Source organism: Pseudonaja textilis, chromosome Z (genome assembly GCF_049901715.1).
Source record: "Pseudonaja textilis isolate UNSWEBS1 chromosome Z, rPseTex1.2, whole genome shotgun sequence".
Lineage (NCBI taxonomy): Eukaryota > Metazoa > Chordata > Lepidosauria > Squamata > Elapidae > Pseudonaja > Pseudonaja textilis.
This window is the reverse complement of record NC_142008.1, coordinates 129,221,564-129,242,193: the sequence shown is the minus strand read 5'-3', so window position 1 is coordinate 129,242,193 and position 20,630 is coordinate 129,221,564. Positions and strand designations below refer to the sequence as shown.

At 40.6% G+C, this 20,630-nt stretch overlaps 2 protein-coding genes across 8 annotated transcripts in view; one reads left to right on the top strand and one right to left on the bottom strand.

The window, feature by feature from the left end:
• HCFC1R1 (host cell factor C1 regulator 1) overlaps positions 1-3,035 on the top strand; it is a 6,100-nt gene extending 3,065 nt beyond the window's left edge. For all 6 annotated transcript variants that reach the window (XM_026712071.2, XM_026712069.2, XM_087918292.1 and 3 more), the window contains exons 3-6: positions 823-873; positions 1,406-1,570; positions 1,667-1,840; positions 2,090-3,035. In XM_026712071.2, the coding sequence (XP_026567856.1) occupies positions 823-873; positions 1,406-1,570; positions 1,667-1,840; positions 2,090-2,225 (526 nt within the window). In that variant the 3' untranslated portion in view covers positions 2,226-3,035. The remainder of the gene's footprint in view (positions 1-822; positions 874-1,405; positions 1,571-1,666; positions 1,841-2,089) is intronic.
• LOC113443689 (ras-related protein Rab-35) lies at positions 79-20,630 on the bottom strand. 2 transcript variants are annotated; one of them, XM_026712074.2, is made up of 6 exons: positions 19,169-20,619; positions 9,083-9,133; positions 7,424-7,547; positions 6,198-6,322; positions 4,246-4,370; positions 79-4,092 (listed from the first exon to the last, which is right to left on the bottom strand). In XM_026712074.2, the coding sequence occupies exons 1-6, from the start codon at positions 19,221-19,223 to the stop codon at positions 3,964-3,966; spliced, it is 609 nt and encodes a 202-aa protein (XP_026567859.1). In that variant the 5' UTR covers positions 19,224-20,619; the 3' UTR covers positions 79-3,963. The 2 variants fall into 2 exon arrangements, with proteins under 2 accessions (XP_026567859.1, XP_026567860.1); XM_026712075.2 differs by lacking the exon at positions 9,083-9,133 and having other exon boundaries at positions 19,169-20,630.

Sequence of the window (20,630 nt, the reverse complement as noted above, 5' to 3'; positions counted from 1 at the left end):
GGGGCCCCATAAAATGCCCAGCTCTGCTTCAAAGGAAACATGATGAAGGGGGCTGAGGCAAAGAAGACAACAGCAGGCTATGTATCAGCAGGTTTATTTGGATATTTAATAATATTTTTGAGTAGCACCCAAAATGCATTACATTTAGACAAAATCTATTCGTTTACAAAGAGTCAATGCCAACTTGATGCCATATAATCTGCTTTCTTCACAAAAACATTTTAAAAGCACAGCTTAGCTAAACTATAAAATCATTTACTGAACAGCATCCAACAATTAAACCATAAAAGATAAAAGCTTGGACAAGGACTTTGTCTGCTGCTGAAATAACTAAGTTTGGCAAATATTTTAAAAATTCTGTACCTAGGCTGTGAAGGGTTTAGGAGTGGACAACAAAATAATATAAAACTGATACCAAAGGGAAGATTTTGCAGCTTAAGGTTTTCAAAAGCAATAAGGTGGGAATCTGCCAGGGAGTATCAGGAATCTTCTGTTAATGAGCAGCTGTGGAGGCACTGTTGTTAGAATGCAGGATTGCAGGCTAACTGCCCACAACCTGGGGTTTGATTCTCACTGTCTCAAAGTTGACTCAGCTTTCCATTCTTTCGAGGTGGGTAAAATGAGGACCCAGATTATTGGGGGCAATATGCTGACACTATAAACTGTTCTGAGAGTTCAAAGTACTAATGAGTAGTACTGTATATAAATCTAAGGGCTATTAATATTTTATTTTAAAATATTTTAAAATAGTTTGTTGATGGCACAAAAATAACTAAGAATGATCTTAGTTATTCTTAATTCAAGTCTCATTTCTTTTTTTAGATGCCAGTCAGTATCCCTTGCTTTCAAGCGACATCTGGAAAGCAAAGATCAGTAAGTATGGAGGAAAATGGGAGCTACAGCTAAGAAAGGCATTAGCAAAAAAATGCTCCAATCCATTTTTGTATTTTATATTTTTGGGTATATAGATGGCACTTGATGGCTTATTCTACCAAAATTTCAAGTTTTTGTTCAGAGGTGTAGATGTTAACCTACTATATGTTTACAACACTATCTTAAGTGGTAGCAGTAGCCAAGCTCTCAATTAATAAGCTGTAATTAAGCTTGCCCTTTCATGTTGCATTCTATCACACTGGAACCTTCTCATGCTATCATGGTGTAGACATTCCTGACAACATAACTGAGTATGGTGCAGCCACATTAATTATTAGAAATGCTGTATAAGGACCATCTTGTGTTTTGGAGGTCCTCTTGTTTTCAGAAACTTCCTGAAATGTGTATAATGAAGTGCCACCTTCCATAAGGGGCATGTTAGTTTAACCATGATGAGCTCAGCACTACTTGGTTCTAACTAGGATTTTATTGACTGAAGGCTGAATTGTCACTGCTTTCTGCACCTCAACAGGGAACCCAGTTCTAAACATTTTCTGTCAGAGGAGAAGATGGCTGCCCGTTTTAACTCCCTTAGCCTGGAAAACGACCACATCTATAGTACTAATGGCTTCCCTGTTCACAGTGAAAACCCCAGATGGGAGCAGGCATATACACAGTTGAAAGAGCTACAACGGAGGTACCAGAGAGCATGGCAGCTTTGTGCTTTTTTAAAAAGTGGGTTCAGGGAAGCAGAATATTATGACTTCTTCACATAAGGTCTTCTCTGTCCCAGGCTGTCTCAAGATGGAGCAAGTGATGAAACCAACTGTACAGAAGAAGAGCTGACCACAGTCATTGTAGACGGTGAATTCATGATGGGAGACTGCCCTATGTTTGTGCCGTCTTCCTTCACGTTAGAAGGACTCGAAGGAAGCAGCGTTGCCTCTGAAGAAATGTTTCTTTCTCTGTGAGTATTAACGAAGTACACATAGTCCTTGCTTCATAACCAGTCACTCAGTGGCCATTCAAAGTTATGAGAGACACCAGGGGGTGGGAATTGTTAAGCAAGACCATCTTGTTTAACAGCTTGATCACCATTTGTGACTATAATGGGCAGGCTCCATTACAGTCATAGGTCAAAGGTTACTTGTAGGAAAGAAAGTGTAACAAGGAAAATGGATGAACAATTAATCAGCTTCCTCCCTCATTTTCACAGGAATCCTTGTACCGAAGTTGTCCTGTGGAGCCCTCATAGTAACTCCCTCTTGCGCACCATCAGGACCCTGATGGCTCCCCCATCGGCCCAGCCCCATCTAGAAGCGGTAGCAAACCAAGAGGAAATGGAAACATGAATCAACAGCCCCAATTTTATTTCCCTTTGAAGTCGAATTCACTTCTCTGTCTGGCTGTGTCTTTCAACAAAAAGCACCTTTATCAGTTGGTATAAACATTTCACTAAAATATTTTACTTCACCATGGCGGCACTTGTGGTTTTCAGCCAGCTGCAATAATCTGATCCTTTCTCTTCCATCCACATAATGTACAGTATACCTGCAACTAAGTCCAATATCTATATCACTTTATTTTCTCTTTCAATAAGCAATTAATGAGTACTTCCCAGGACACTGTAATATACTTTTAAATAAGAGTTACAATGGGCATTCTAACCACTTTTATACTTTATTAGCACAGAAGTCTTATTTTTAATGTCCATTGAAGTTGGAAGAATTGTAAGGGTTTTTTTTTTCTTGACTTTTTGCTTCCGATATAGAGAACTTGACACTTTTACACTGCCAAATGTTATTTGACAGGAGCTGGCATTATGATGATCTCTTCCTGTTGGTACCTAGGGAGTGGCTATAATGGGGAAATAAAAGAAGCAGTATTGTTTTTATATCTAAATGTCTTTATTGAATAGTGGTATATCCTTAACAAGTCTGATGCCATTAGAAGTGAGTTAAAATGAGATGTTTTAGATATCTACAGAGATGTGTGTGTATAAAATAATGAAGCAAATGCATTGCACAGAGGGTCCCAGTGTTGAAAGGGGACAGAGTCTGTCTGTAATACCTCAGAGTTGGGAATCATACGTTGACAACTTAGCAGCTGAATCCGGATATAATTTCATATTCCTATATTAAAATTTATGCTGCCATTTCTTATTTTGTTCCTCAGTTTCTGGAGGTAAACCGGAATGACTGAATGATACCCCAATTATAGCTGCAAAGGTTACAAAGTCCTTTTTTAAACCTACTACATGGACAGTTGGCTATTTTCTCCCACCATTTGGATTGAAGGAGAGGGCTAATTGAACAGAAAATTCCAAATCCTAAGAGAAAAGCAAAGTAGCTTGGTCCTAAATCATTCCTACCTAGAGTAATCAGAGCAAGCCTAGAGAGACGAGAAGGAAAACTCTCAATACAATCAGCTGGGAAATTCTGACGCATTTTGCTTGTGTTTTTTCCACTTCCTCCTATTATGATGTAAACTGTGGCACAGCTCCAGAACCTGAAAGAGCTTGCTCCAAAATAATCTAATGCCCACCTTCTCCCTCACCCTGCAGCCGTCTTACCATGACTTAAATTTGAATACCAGTTGAATTCCAACTATCAGACCACAAGTGGAGAAATAAAATACAAGGAGTAAACAAAGTTGTAGAGAAAGGCTTTTTTTCAGTTATGGGGAGAAGGACAATTTCCTTGGGCTCAGCTACGCCCCACGTCCTCTTTTATTCACCTTAATGATTTCAGTAGTCTTTTTTTTTTTAATGCTGCTCAGTACTTCCCACCCACCCCCCACACCCCCTTTTTGTAAGTACAGCCTACAACTCCCGCAACCTATCATCAGGCAGGGAAAGCAATGCTTCAGTTTGTGTTTCTATCCCCACAACTCAACTTCCCCAGCGAAGAGAAACAAGAATTCCAGGGCTAGGAGGATTCATACTGGTTCTCCTGCCCTTCCTATCAAGATCCAAAAGCCCTTCCCCCCGCCACCCCAAATCTTATCAGCCATGATTTTCACCCACACAATTCCCCACAGTTCATCAAAAAAAACCTCCAAAAGGAAGAGGCATCTATAGGGGCTGCCCCTTCAGCAACATTTCTTGACTGAAGGCTTTTTTTTGGGCTTGTTGATTTTGACGACCTCATTCTGTTGTTGCCGCCGTGCCAGGTTTTCCTGTTTCATTCGGAGCACCATGGTGGTGATGGCGTTGAACATCTACGGATGGAATATACAAGGGGAAGGGAACTGAACAACCTTCTTACCTGTTTTTTTTTTGGCCAGCCCAAAGCTCCAGCCATCCCCTCTTGAAGCACTGAAGGCCTCAGTTTTCCTTCCCACCTTTGTCCTCCTAACCATCTCTTCCCTTACCTCTTCAACGTTGAGGTTCTCCTTAGCACTGGTCTCAAACAGTCGCACACCCATTTGCTCACTGAACCGCCGGGCGTCAGCAGACTCTACTTGCTTCCGTGACAGGTCTTCACATTTATTACCCACTGTTTTGAGGGGATAGGAGAAGAGGAGAATTGGAGCAAGAAAGCAATCCAAATGCTTTAATATATTATGTGATACATTCTGCACGGGTAGCAGATAATTTGGGCAAACTGTCTTCATTTTGAACCTAACACATCTTAAGGCCAATTAGACAGTCTTTAGGCTATAGTACTCCTCCTAATCTGAGCAGCTCAACCTGGCTCCTTTTAATGACTTCTGCAGAGGGGTTGTTTTTTTTCCGTACGTGTGTAAAAGGATTTCATCACAGAGACCTAGTTCAGTGGCACAGCATATGTTGTCCAAATAAATGCCCCACTGTTAGATGTCTCCCATTTTAAAAGGCACAGGTAAGCAGATAATGTCAAACGGTATGTTCTCTGTCTTACACTTTGGAGGAAGGACAGTAAAGAGGATAATTCTGTGAACTAATCACTTAAGATGGAAGAATGACTCATTAAGAAATCTGCCTTCTCACTCACTGGAGTGGCTGTGGTAACAAACCATTTATAATTTGGCCAAATCTACATTTGGCTCACCAGAGAACAATGCAGCAAACAAAGCAAGAATTAATCCCAGCTTTCATTTTTTATGGTAGGCAAAGCCAAAGTTCCATATTTACTTGGCTTTCTAATCCATAATTGATGACGAAATTAGTTCTTCATCTCTTGGATAAAGCCAAGTGGCTCAATGTGATTAAAAAAAACCTAGCTTTAATTTTATTTAGATCAATTTTATAGAAGCAATATATTCATCTTTGTTACAATTGAGCTTTTAGGGAATGGCGAGATAAAAATACAATGAATTCATATCATCTTTCTTCTCTAGGAATCCCAATCATCATGTTCGATCCTATGTCAATGTCTCAGCTGAATTTTTATTTTACCCTTTTATAAACTCGCTGAGAGATTTTCATAGTTGGCAGTGTATCGGGTTAGATAAAGAAAGAATTGTCCTGCAGTCAATAAGCCACAATGCTTTTTTTTGTCATAAGCTATCGCTCACATCAAAGTGAAAGGCTTGTGACAAATGTTCAGTTGATTAGCTTCAGCCAAGCATTAGCAAGGGGATCTTCTAAATCTAGCAGCTTATCTTCGAAGATCCACAACTGTATCACTCTGCAAAGTATCTTAGTATATTACTCTTTCTATCACTAGAAACGGGGCCTATAGAAGCTCTAACTAACATGCTTGTTGAGGACTGTGGGAACTGTAGTTCCAAGATAAAGTAGCTGGAACATTCCCCGTTAAAAAGAACGTACCAAGGCATGGTAGAATACTTTCCCCAACAAAACCTTGTTCAAATGTCCCAAATCAGCACTTCATAGTCTGAAATGCAAGGAGAATATGGAAGCACAATATCACCTGCCCTGTTCCTAGATGCAACCCTAGCAGCCCAAATGATTTCCTCAAATCCAGTGCTACTATTGCAATAAATAAATAAAGACTATCAGGTTTCCCTAGCTGACCTTCAATGAGGTATCTCTGGAGCTATGTTTGTTTCTAGAGCAACCAAGAAGAATTAAGCAATTGTAAACATGTGCTGAGGCTGAAAACTCAATGCATCTGAATATACTTTTCTAGGGTGGATATTCCTGAAATAAGAAAAATATCTCACTCCCCCTGAGAAATAAGCAGGACACCATGAAGTAAACACAAATCACTTCCTCTTTTTCCAGTATGAATAAGAACTATTGAAAAAATCTCTTTTATTTCTATTACCCTGATAAGGTTCCAATGTAATGTGATAGATTCACAAAGACTCACAACCTTGAGCAATGGCTACTGAAGTGAAAGATGAGGGGAAGACAGGTTGGGAACAAAACCACTCACCCAAAATCTTGCACACATTGTCACAGTTTTGCCCAATCTCATGCAGCCAACGTTTGACATTAACAAAGGACTCGGCGTTTGTCACATCGTAAACAATGATGACACCATGAGTATTGCGGTAATACCTGCACCCAAAGAAAATGAAATGATTTGAACAGAGAAAATTCAATAATTCCCTCTTTTTCTTCCCTTCTGCGACAGGGTTTTGAAGCGGTTGTGTAGCCCCACCAAGACTTACATTTAGTTTAGTGATTAGCCCTGAGGTGTCCATAAAAACTAAGGAGGGAAGACACCCCTCAACATTAAAATACTGTAATAAAAAAAATTAAAATGGCTAGAATCCCACAATGAGGTCCAAGTATAGATAGTCCTCAACTTACAACACTTCATTTAGCGATCATTCTAAATTACAACAGCACTGGAAAAGCAGCACTTATGACCGTTTCACATTTATGACTGTTGCAGCATTCCCCGTGGTCACATGATCAAAATTCAGACACTTGACAACTGACTCATATTTGTTGCAGAATCCCAGAGTTGTGTGATCAGCTTTTGCGACCTCCTGACAAACAAAGACAATGGGGAAGCCAAATTCATTTAACAACTGTATTACTAAACAACTGCAGTGATTCACTTAACAACTGTGACCAGAAAGTTCGTAAAATGAAGCAACCTTTGTGCGGTCGTATATAGAGGACTACCAGTATTCAAAATTTTAAACTAATTTTTCATTCTAGATCAGAAATCTTTTGGCGTTTTGCACAAGTTTACAGGTAGTCCTTGACTTACAACCGTTCACTTAGTGACTGTTTGAAGTTACATCAATAGCAGTAAAAAAGTGACTTATGACCATTTTTCACAATTATGACTGTTGCAGCTTCCCCATGGCCACATGATTTACATTCAGATGTTTGACAACTGACTCACATTTATGACGGTTGCAGTGTCCATGGCTCATGTGATCCCCTTTTGCGGCCTTCTGACAAGCAAAGTCAATGCGGAAGCCAGATTCACTTAACAACCTTGTGAGCTAAGTTAATAACTGCAGTGATTCAGTTAACAACTGTGGCAAGAAAAGTTGTAAAATGGGGCAAAACTCACTTAGCAAATTTCTCACTTAGCAACATAAATTTTGGGCTCAACTGTGGTTTTAAGTTGTGAACTACCTTTATTTGTCCACACTCTTCAGTATCCAGGCCCCTGTTCAGTTCCTGTTCTGGACTTACGTGGAAGTAATAGTCCTGAAGCGTTCCTGTCCAGCCGTATCCCAGATTTGCAGCTTCACTCTTTCTCCGTTAATCACTAGTGTCCGGATTTTGAAGTCTACCCCAATTGTTGTGATATAGCTACCTGGAGAGACACAGGGAAGAAAGAAGAATTTTTTAAAAAAATCAGAAAATGGTATAAAAATGCCTTTTTCCTGTGCAAACTCAGAAATATTAAAGCTAAATGTTCTGGTGCATTATTGCAAAAGAGAAGTGTGATCAAATATTGTTATTAAAAAAATAAACAATAGCTGGGATTGTTAAAGGTCAGAAATTTCATGGTGGCACTCAAAAAACCAAATACAGGTGGTCCTCGGCTTATGACCACAATTGGGATCTGAACTTCTCTTGCTAAGCAAGGTGATTGTTAAGAGAATGGCAGCCGATTTTTATCACCCTTTTTGTCATAGTTAAGGGAATCGGTGCAGTTGTTAAGTGAATCATAAGTCATTAGACAAATCCATCTCCTCCACTCCATTGACTTTGCTTGTTGGAAAACAACTGGATAGTTCACATGACCCCGGAATGCTGCAAATGTTGTAAACAAATGTCGCTCACTGACAAGTACCTGAATTTTGATCATATGATTATTAGGACATTGCAACAGTTGTAAGCATGAGGATCAGTTTTAGAGTAATTTTTTTCAGTGGAATGGTTAGTAAATGAATGGTTGTAAGTCAAGAAGCCACTGAATAAATTGGGGGGGGAGGGGAATGTGATATTCTTAGAATTTGCAGGATTCTAATATCAGTTACAGGCACAACCTATTTGTAACTGCAAAAATACAGCAATTTTGCTCAAAACAGATGCTATGAGAATCAATACAGCCTGCATTTTTGGCAGATGTTTTTCCTGGTCATTTAATCAATGATTTGGGCAACTGGCAAATTAAGGTCTGACTTTGCACACTGAAAACAAGCCAAATAAAATGGAAAGAAGTAACTCAACCAAGGCAGGAGGGAGGGACAAAAGAGAAGGAATTTATTTTGAAAAGAATTGATGTTGCAATACTTTACTAAAACATACCAGCAAGGATTCAATTACAGCACGGCTAGCAGGGGAACACAATCAGCACACAAACACATTTAATTAGAACAGATAGCACCATTTGCTTCTTTTATAGCAAAACTGAATAAAAGAAGGCTGGATAAATTAAACCCCCAATCCACAATTGGACAATATTTTTATTATGACCAATTAAAGTGCCACAAAGAAGGGAGTGAGTTTCTACAATCTTTGGAACAGACCTGAGAAAAATATCTGGGAAACTCACACTCACACGCTGATTTGTGGAATTTTTGTTCCTCCCAATTGCCCAGTTGGGCACTGTGATTTTTTTTTTTACATTTCATGAACCAGTGTAATTATCTTGGTGTCCGTCGTCCCCTTGTGTCCCCCGTGTCTCGTCCCATCCCCCGCAATCTTTGCATTAAAATACTCTTCTGCAGTGGGCCCATTACAATTTTGCAAACTGCTTTTAAAAATGAGATGTAAAAACCAAGAATCCATCAAAACCGAAGATGTTTGGCCTGGACTGAAATTGCAGCAATTTTGATGCGTGGCAAGAATCGGGACTCCCAACCCATACAATGATTGTCAACGCAGGAGGAAGTTCCTTACCTGAAAAGGTGTTATCTGCAAAGCGGAGCAGAAGGCTACTTTTGCCAACCCCTGGACAGGAAATAAAAGGGAACAAATCACACAAACTCTACATGAGAGTTTAATCCTCCCCATCATTTCTTAACTGCTTCTGATGCAACAGATGGCCCTCAACAAAGCTGCTGAGAAGCTTCCCGCCCAAAGCAAACAACCTTGGAATATTTATTCAAAAAGAGCCACTCCTGTCTCAACCTATTATGTCCTACTACAAGGAGAAGAAGGAGGGGACAAAACCCCAGGACTGCAAGAGAAGTTTGCACAGCATTGGGGGAAGGGGGGACATCGGAGATTGTAGATTATCTTCCAGGAGGGGATGTGAATTCTCAGGCCGTGGTGAGAACATAGGATAAATAATAATTGGATCAGTGGAATGCTGAATAGTCACAAATTTTTGCTTCTAAATAGGAAGTTGAAAGGTTATGAGCAGGAAGAAAATGGAAGGCACACCTCGATACCTTGACTTAAAGTAATCAAGTCACCTAGAAGGGTGGAACCATAGATATCACGGGACATAAATCCTCTCTGTCAATTTCTGAGGTCACCTGCTGACATAACCCTGAAATCAACTTCTCCAGCTCTTCTCCTTTCCTTCCCCACAGCTTCTTGAACAGACCTCCTCTTCCTGTGAAGGTTGAGAGTACACAACTGCCCTTCCAGTCTCTACAGCTGCAATGGGAGATAAGCCAAGATTGAGTTCCGCAGCACAAGCTTTCTTGGCTGATCTTGGCTGTATGCTAGACCGTCTCTCTCTCTCTCTCTCTCTCTCTCCCTCTCCCTCTCCCACACACATATATACACACACTGACAGAAATCTGTTTTTCTTCCCAGATTTCACAAATCAGTTAGGCCCCTTTGTGTGCCAAGTGATTTCCTCTGGTTCCTGTAGGAGCCTCTTTGGTCTCCACGTCATTCAATGTGACGTTCAACTGACCTGCCATTTTAGCACAGCTTTACTACTGTATATATATATTACCCTAGGTTATTGGTATGTCAGCAAATTAGAATTGGCTAAATGTACACGCAGGGAAGTCCAACCTAGACAACTTTAAGATTTTTGGACTTCAACTCCCAGAATTCCCCAGCTAGCCATGAAATCCACAAGTCTTAAAAAGTTGCCAAGGTTGGATACCTTTGCACTAATGCAAAAATCAGTTTGCAGATCCTAACAGCTAAATTCATGAAGCACACTAAATCAAACCAAACTTAACATATTATAACTTAGGCACTTAGGTGTGAATCACATATTCACTGAGCTATGTAGAGCCTGGCTACTTATTACACTTAATTCTTTTCAAGGAATGCATGTTATCCTTTTTCATTAAAAAAAACTGCCAGCTTTTGAAGACGCACTCCGTATCTGAGCGTGACTGTTCTCTTTAATTATTCTGTCTTAAGATGGCTTGGGCTTTTCACACAATGAAGTTAGTATGTCGTCTACTGTATTTTGTAAAGCAACTCAAGATACAGATGGGTTTCTAAAAGCGCATGTTCTGGGATTCAGCACTAAAAATGGCCACAGACAGAAGAGGAAAAAATTGGGAAGAGAATATGCTAGAATACGTTGAGCTATGAAGACCATACTGGAAATCTAATTCTCGTTCTACCACTGAATTTAGCAGGAATGCCATTAGGAAAGCGGCCAAAATATGGCTACTGAGCCACAAGAGAGAAATATCAAGCAGACCCAGGGGAAACCCGAGAGGAAGAGAAGAAAGGAGGTGAAGGAGGAACTCTCCCAAATGGTCTATTGAAGATGGAGTAAGCCAAAAGGCCGTGGAATGCAAAGAATTTGCTAGAGGCATACAGAAAACAAAATAAGAAAATTAGGCAAGGAATGGCTGGAAAGTTGACCGAATGCTCCATTCTGTAACACTGGGATAATTTCATTTTCAGAAAGACTCTCCAGTTAAAATGAAAAGGGATCCTGGCAGCTGTTCTCCATCTACCCCCATCTCTGTTATCTCTCTGACATATTTAGAGACTTGATGGTGGAATAGCTGGGAAACAAGAAGTAGAGGAAAACAGCTTGCAGCTGTATGACCCGCTTCTAGCCCTCTTTGTTCCTCTCCAAGGGAAGAAACGTCAGCACATAACAGGAAAAGAATCTGTGGAGTTTGTATCCCAAAATGTAAGCTAGCTGTATGTATATAGGTGCAACTTCTCAATTTCCACAGTACGTGACATAGCCAGACACAGAAAAACTTCACAGCATGCCCAAAACTAGAATTCTGGATTAAATACACACAAGGAAACAAAGATTCATAAAAAAACAGGGCCGCATTTCAATTAGTAGCCTCATAGTTTTATTCGAGTACTCTTATCCACAACACGGTGAACGTGTACAAAAATTTGGCACTATTATGGCATAGTACCTACTAGAAAGAATAAAATGGAAGTAATTAAGAGTTATTATACCTGATATTCCTGCTTCTTATTTATGAATGCGATCACCAGATTGTTTTTCATGTAACATGTACTAGGGATGAAAGGAAATGTCCTAAGAGAGTTTTCTCCAAAGAGAAGCTTGGATTTCAACTTCAATGTTTTTCAGTCTCAGCTACTTTTAAGATGGATGGACTTCAACTTTCAGAATTCCCCAGGCAGCAATGTCCAATCTCCGTGATGGTGAACCTATGGCATGTGTGCCAGAAGCAGCATGCAGAACCATCTCTGTGAGCACACAAGCCTCACCCCAGCTCAGTTCCATTGCACATGTGCGCGTGCCTCCTTCACTGCCCCATCTGAAGCAATGGTGTTGTTCACTGATGGATTCTGGGAGCTGAAGTCCATTCATGTGAAGCGAAAACAGGTTGAAAAGGCTGTCATAAGAGGTTGGCCACCACAATAGATGAAGACATTGGTTAACAAGGTTTCTACAAGTATCTTTCCACTATGAGGGATAAAAATGTTTCTGAAAATTTGGTACAGGTAGTCCTCGACTGAGCTCAAAATTTCTGTTGCTAAGCAAGACAGAACAAGTGTGTTTTACAACCTTTCTTGCCAGAGTTGTTAAGTGAATCACTGCGGTTAGTGACGTAGTTGTCAAATGAATCTGACTTCCCCATTGACTTTGTCAGAAAGTCACAAAAGGTGATCACGTGATCTATGTGAGAAAAATGGTCATAAATCGCTTTTTTCAGTGCTGTTATACCTTCACAAAACAAACGCTGTAATTGAAGGGCTGCCTGTAATACACGCAACTCTAAGCCAAGATTTAGTGGGAAGTTTTTCCCCTAGAAATCCTAGCTCAGTGATATATGGAAACTAGCGGTAGTTCCCAACACTGTCATCCCAGGACAGTAAAAGACTATCCAAGTTACATCCTGTTACTTGTCTCTTCTGCCTAGCCAAACCAGATCATAGAGTTGGAAGGGACCTTGGAGGTCTTTTGTCCAATGCCTGGCTGGAGCAGGAGACTTTTCCTCTATCATTGTACTATACTGGACAAATAGCGGTTCAATCTCTTCTTGAAAACCTCCATAAATTCAGGAGGCAAGCTGTTCCACTGATTAATTGTTCTTATTGTCAGGAAATTTCTCTTTAGTTCTACGTTGGATCTCTCTTTGATAATCTTCCATCCATTACTTCTTGTCCTGTCCCCCTGATGCTTTAGAGAATAAATTGACGTCTTCTTCTCTGTGACAGCCCCTCAACTACTGGAAGACAGTTTTCATGTCACCCCTAATCCTTCTCTTCATTAGACTAGACATACCTAGTTCCTTTAACCATTCCTCATACATGTTCGCCTCCAGACCCTTTATCTTCTTTGATGCTCTGACAATAAGCGTGATTTGTGACATTTTTTGCTGGTTTCTTTTGCTTTCTGGCAAAAAATACCCATTTAGGAAAGTGGATTTGGACTTATGGCCCACATGATTCATTTAACAACTGCCATAAAAAGGGTTGTAGAATTGAGTTGAGTTACAGGGAGCCTCGGAGTTGCAACCAAAATTCAAGTCCCAATTGCAGTCGTAAGTTGAGGACTACCCATAACCTTCCCTGTATCTATTTCTCTGAATCTTTAAAATGTGGGGCCCAGAAAGGAACACAACATTGAAAGTGATGGATCAATGAAGAATACATGTAGTGTATATTGGAGGTGATGACCCTTTGAGAGCTGTATGCAATGAAATTTCATTTTAATGTATGCTGATTAGTGTACATTCAGCGACAATAAAGTTATTCTAATACACTGAGTTGGGGATGATGCTTCTTTCACTGCATTCAAAATATCTTAATAAATAGATCAGCTGAATAACATCCAGAGCTGAATAATACCTCGTAGTAGTGACCAATGCAAAATTCTATAGCTACATTTTTTTTAAAGCCTTTTATCACTCTGCTAATTCATATGCAGTTTGCCATCAACGACTGTTTCAGGATCTTCTCCACAAATCCCCTTATCAATCCTCCCATTTTATAATTGTGCATTTTATTTTGGTTTCCTGAGGAAAGAGTTTTGCATTGGTCATTAGTAGATGCTATTCGGCTCTAGATGTTATTCAGCTGATCTACTTATCAGGATATTTTGAATGCAGTGATTGTTTTCCAGAGTGCTATCCCACTCATATTTTTCAACAATAGATTTGGCAAGCCTTTCTCCCACGATTTTACCCAAATAATTTATCCAAGGTGGATGCATACAAATCCCAAGATCAAACCTTGCTATCACCCCACTTCAGATTTCTAAATTTAACAATCAAACTTTGAATTAATTGAATAACCGAAGGGACCTTGGAGGTCATCTCCTGCTCAGGCGGGAAATTCTATACCATTTCAGACAAATGGCTGTCCAATCTCTTCTTGAACCCACCCCCCAGAGATGCCAGTCAAAACTTCCAGAGGCAAACTGTTCCACTGGTTAATTGTTCTGTCAGGAAATGTCTCCTTATTTTTAAATTGGCTCTCTCCATTAGTTTCCACCCATTGCTTCTTGTCCTGCCCTCAGGTGCTTTGGAGAATAGCATGGCTCCCTCTACTTTCTGGCAGCCCCTTAGATATTGAAGCACTGCTATCATGTCACCCCTAGTCCTTCTTTTCATTAAACTAGATGTACCCAATCCCTGCAACCGTTCTTTATATGTTTTAGCCTTAGGTCCCCTAATCATCTTTGTTGCTCTTCTTTGCTGTCTTTCTAGAAAGTCTAAGCATTTTTTTTATATGATGGTGACCAAAACTGAATTGTTTTCAAGCGCGCTGTGGATCCGCCCAAGACCTATCCAACCCACATTTCATATTCTAAAGTGTCTGCCCTCTTTCAGACTCTTTCAATGGCCTTCAGCCTTCACATGCACCGGACCAATTTTCCACACAGATTACACAATGACATAATTATGCAAACAATGAAAACTGATGCCAATGACCCAATTTACATTCTTCCCAATAATGATTTGATTATGTGAATTGTTACATGAATAGAAGACCCCCTGCCCCCATCTGCCAATGAATACATTTGAATAAGGTTAACTTGTTTCTGCCCCCAAATATTTCTCATCCTACAACTTAGCCAGTTCCTCTGATTTAAAGTATGCAAAGGACCATGACTACGTGACAGGCATTTAAATCCTAAAATCCTCTGTAAATCAGACATGTCTTGGAGCAACCTGATCCAAACAGATCCCAGGACACACCACCAAAAAATCTGAGATACTCCACTACTAAAATGTGATTGCCAGAGATCAACAGCCTTTTACCAATCTATGGTGCCAATCTATCCATCAATCATTTCATCTACTTTTCTCTCTTCTGCACCAGCATCTACTTTCAACTGATGCTTTATTTCCACTTCTACTCTATCCTGAAATGATTTCTTCATGAATGAAGGCAAATAATGTTGCAGGGTCCAATCTGAGTAGGTGACAAGGAACAAAGGTTTAGTCTTCCGAGTTTTCAAACTTGTTCTGGAGCCAATCCTCATGGAACTTCTCTCTGGCAAAATGTATGCTTTGGGCTAATCTATGTATGACTTTTTAGTTGTTGATTGGGGTGTGATGGCGGGTTATTAAGTCATTGGTTGTTGATTCCTTCTGCTGTCAAGCCCTCCTTCCTAAGTACCTGAAAAGCTGTTGATAAATCAGCACTTTTGTTGATTGACAAGGGATCTGTTTCACAGGCTTCAATCATTTCCCTGGCTATTTTTGTCCCTGTTCAGCCAACAATCTTAGTAGCTGCAAAATTGATTGAAATGATTGCCAGGTTGGAGCAAACCCTGATTCATGGATTCACTGGAACACACATGAACACATACCAAGATTGCTGCTTCTACTGGTCTCACTTTGATCCATCTCAGAATCAGCTTTATCAAGAGTAGAAAATAAACAGAGGAAGCCATTAAAAATTTCCAAAGTCCTAAAGAGAGAAGATAAGCCATATCATTTGCAATGGTCCTAAAGAGAAAACAGGGAGCTGAAATCTTCATCACTCTGGCCTTTCTGACTGGAGAGAGAGCAATATCGTGTGAGGTAATACTATATACCCTTTTCAAGAATATAATAACTAAGAAAGATAATCCAGTTCTGTCAAAGGATTAGACTGCTGCACAGAGAAAGGATTAGTTTGCAACACCCCCGTGACTGTTCGAAAGAAAAAGTTCCTGGACAATTGTACTACAGGTAGTACTCAACTTACAACCACAACTGATTCCAAAATTTCTGTTGTAAGCAAGGCAATTGTTATGTGAGTCCTGCCCAATTTTACATTTTTTTGCCACCGTTATTAAACGAATTGCTGCAGTTATTTAGTGAATCATGTTAAGCAAATCCATTGATTTGGGTTGTCCAGCATCAGCTGAGAAGGTTACAAATGGTGATTACATGACCCTGGAATGCTGCAACTTTCACAAATATATGTCAGTTGATCTTGCTCACATGACCATAGGGATGCTGTAAGTGCTTACTGATTGTAAGTCTTTATTTTTCCCCAGTGCTGTGGAATGGTTGCTAAACAAATAGTTGTAACTTGGAGGACTACCTGAACTAGCCATGGAAGATCAGCTCAGCCCCAACTGGACAAGTCTGCTCCAACCAGTCTTCCTTTCTGCTTCTTGGTTTTGTAGTGAGCTGGAAGGAACAGTTCCCACCCCATTCTCATTCTCAAACCTTCCCAAGCAGTGGTGTGATGTCAGCAGTTTGTGGGAGACCACAATGTGTCTACAAACTGCAATACCATCTGTATGAATCATTCATCCTAAACTGAGGAATTCCATGTTAACATCTCAAATTTCACAGCAGGTGCACCTCACGCAAATCCCCAGTTCTCTGTACTGGTAGCTCCATCTTCAGCAGGAAGCCAAGTTTTTATTTAAGCTATGGACAAAGAATGCTAGAGCTCAAAATGCAGCCTGGAAAACGAAAGACAAGACTTCACCAGACGAGTTGAATTAAACAGCTTTGCCCCAACATATGCAATCTGCTGCCTACCAGACGTTCTGGATTATAAATCCATCTCTGGATTTGGCTAAACTAGCTGAAGCTGGCAAGTGACCAAATCTAATATATCTGAAGGGCCCCAAGTCACCTGCCTGATTTGCAACTTTTTTTTTTACAGAATTGAAATGTCTATGTAAAAAAAGTAACAGTGCAATCTTGTACAATCAAGAGTAGCTTACCTGCGGCTCACAACTGCATGCAGCCCCGGACAGCTATTAATGCAGCCCCACAAGGTAACAAACTTTTAAAATTATTATAAGATAAAGTTTTCCCCTGTCCAGCTGTGTCTGACTTTAGAGGGGGAAGTGCTCATCTCTATTTCTTATCAAGGGAGCCAGCATTGTTCGAAGATGCTTCCATAGGTCATGGAGCCAACATGACTATACACCAAGCTGCACAGAGTACTTTGACCTTCCCATCAAAGTGGTACCTATTTATCTACTTGCATTTATATGCTTTCAGACTGGTAGGTTGGCAGGAGCTGGGACAAGTAATGGAAGCTCACCTTGTCCCGCAGTGCTCGGTTCTTGAATCCAAGCTGTCAGCTTTCCAGCTGACAAGCTCAGCATCTTTAACTGCTGAGCCGTCTTATTAACTGCATTATATATTTTATTTGTGGTCCGTAAGAATTCATCTTCATTTAAGGCGGCCCAGGCAAGACAAAAGTTGGACACGCCCACTATATGTGATTAAAGGCTAATATCTTTGAGTAAATTCAGCTTACCCTTAGGTAAAGAACTATAGGACTATAACAGGATATGAAACATATGGCCAATGAGAAAGGGCTGTTATAATCAGGTGAAAATTGAAAAGTCCATCCTACTTAATCTTAATTTTCCTCCTTGCTTCTCCACCCACATTTTTATTTCGCTATTCAGTTTTTTGATGTATTGCAATGTCACCTTTAAATATTAATGCAACAATAGCTTTTATTTCTATATTTGTGCTCTGCTTTAAGATAATGATATAGGAAATGACCTATATATTCATTAATGCAGGAAATAGTATTATAAACAATTTGAGGAATGATAATCAGCCATTCTCGGTTTCAGATATACTTGAACTACAACATCTCCAAGAATTAAAGTCAGCCTGGCTGTGTAGTCCCAGCATGCCTGGAGGCCATCCACTTGAAGATAATATCCCAAGACAATAAAAAAAAAAAACACAGGAAGGAAACTATCAAAATTGTTCCATCATCACTAAAGCCAAATGAAAATATTCCAGGGTTAACTACTGTCCAGAGGATGCTGGGAATTCTACAAATTGAATTAAATCCTGAAGCAAACCAGTAATATGTCAAAAAAAAAATTCAGCCTTTAACATATTTAGTGGATCTTTCTGTAAGTCAGTGGAGTCTATAGAGCAGTGTTTAACTGTGGTAACTTTAAGATGTTTGGACTTCAACTCCCAGAATTTCATGCCTGGAGGAGAATTCTGGGAATTGAAGTTCAGACATCTTAAAGATGCCAAGATTGGGAAACACTGTTATAGAGAATTAGGGTTCCTGAAAAGTAGTGTGGCACAAGAAGAGAAGTAGAATTAAGGAGTAAAAATTGCTGGTTCAATTATTTCTTCTCAGAGTTGTGTGGATCTTCTTCTCAGAGTTGTGTGGATATTTGCAGGAATGAAAGTGAGGCAGAAAGGGTGGGGAAGAACAAAAGAACAAAAATAAAGAACAGGTAAGAAGATTACATATGGAGGGAGGAAAGCATTCAGCCCATCCCAAGTGCTCACAATGAATTGGAGGAAGAAGATTGACATAAAAGTCTAGGAAGGAAGAAAAATTGGAAAGAATTAGGCGAAGTGTTCAGAATGAAAATGGCAGAAGAATAACAGGCAAGTCTAGCATGAAAAGTGTTAGGAAGATCTGAAAATTCACAAAAAAAGACAGCAAAGTGGTGTTTTGGTAAATGTTTGAGGGGAGAAATCAGCAAGCGGCAGTTTGGTGTAGTGGTTAAGGTGCTGCCTAGAAACCAGGAGAATATGAACTCTGGTTCTGCCTTAGGCATGACCGTGTGACTAGGTGACTTTGGGCCAATCATTTTCTCTCAGCCCAACCCACCTCACAGGGTTGTTGTTGAGGGGAAAAAGAGAAGGAAAAAAAGTGAACAAGTAGTACTCAACTTACAACCATAATTGAACCCAAAATGTCTGTGGCTAAATGAAACATTCGTTAAGCGAGTTTTGCCTCATCTTATGACCTTTCTTACCACAGAGGTTAAGTGAATCACTGCAGTTGTTAAATTAGTAACCAGGTTGTTAAATGTGAATCTGGCTTTCTCCGTTGCTTGTCAGGTCACAAAAAGAGATCACATGACCCCGTGACACTGCAAGTGTCATAAATATGAATCAGTTGCCAAGCATCTGAATTTTGATCATGTGATTGTGGGGATCGTAAGTGTGAAAAACCAGTCTTGCCATTTTTTTCAGTGCCATTGTAACTTTGAACCATCATTAAGTGAATTGTTGTAAGTCAAGGACTACCTGTATTATGGACGTTCTCTGCCTCGAGTTACTTATAAAGTAATCAAGGCAGGATAAAAATCTAATAAACACAGAAGGACAGAGTTAAGACAAGACTGAAGTGGGATGACAATGAAAAAACAAACATTCTTACCCGAATCTCCAATGATAAGCAATTTAAACAAGTGGTCATAATCCTTGGCAGCCATTCACGGTGCTGGGACAGCTTCCCTCACTGTTCTCTCTCTCGAACTCGGTTCTTTCCAGGAGGGCCTCTCCCACAGGATTGGCTTCACAGCCCCATCGCAGCTCGCTGAGATTGCCAACAATTTCCAAAGAACTGAGTCAATCCGTGAGGATTCACTGTCTTTTCCTCCAAAAAATTATCGTAAAGAACATGGAAATGTTTGTAACAGCCTCAAGATGGGAAGATGTCAAAACTTCCCCCCACACTTTTTTTTTCCCCCTTCCAAATGTTTTTCCTTCCCTTGGGGGTCAAATGGACAGAGGAACACAGCTCAGTTTGTGTGTTCAAAAGCAGTTTCTTCTTCTGCCAAACAATGTACGTTGGATGTACGTTGATTGTTCTGGCGGAACAATACTGGAATCACGGTTTGTGAAGATCTTGGCTTCACTTGTTGTGAGAAGGGAAGCAGACAGAAATGGTTAAAATGGTTTCTGAGCCAATAGGGAGGGAAGGGGAGAGATTTCTCCCAAATTACTGGCTTACCAAAAAGCGGTGCAGTGTAGAAAATACAGTAACTGGGAGCAAAAAAGAAAGAAAGGGCAGGAAAAGGAATATATGTGTTTTCTTCTTTTTCTCCAGTCCTTTAAAAGAAAACAAGATTCAACACCCTTAAAAAAACAATGATTCTGACTGTTAAAAGCGAAAACAGGACAGAAAGGAAAGTGGTTGTTTAAAGGATCTTGAGGAAGGAGGTGAGAATTTAGATCTCCATTCCGAAAAGAGATCGGCTTGGCTCCAGAAAATAAATGTAAAGGCTCGAAAGGAGTGCAGCATCAGAGAAGGACCATCGCCATGGTGGAGAGGATGATCCGATCGGGTTTTTTTTTTTAAATTAAAAGGAGAAGCGTGGGGGTGGAGGTGGGAAAATCAGAACACCCAACCGAGGTCGGAGGGAAAGCAGGCTGGGAGTTTCCCCAAAAGGGTTTGGCGGCCAAGAGGAAGAAGAATCGCAAACTTTCCCCAACTACCTTCTCTCTCTCTCTTTTTTTTCCCCAAGAAAAGAGGCGAGGGGGGGGAGCCGAAGGAAAAGAGGAGGATAAAAACGCCGCTGCTGCAGGAATCAATGAAGGAGACCCGGAGAAGAGCCGGGCGCAAGGCGGCCTGCAGGAGGCATTGCGACGTGAGCCAAGGAGCGCAACGCTGAATCAGCTGCCAGGCTAGGCGGGTCTCTCGCGGGTGGCGGAGGGCTGCCTTCCTTCCTCGTCCCCTGCCGGACGCGGCTCTGGCTGGGATCAGATGACCGGCAGGTCCCCGCAGCCCCCGCGCCTTCTTCCTGCCTCTCCCCTCCGACGGCAGCGGCTTCCCGGCTGGAACGCCAAAGTAGCATTCGAAACAGTCAGAGGGAGAGCGAGGGGCGGGGCTTGCTTGT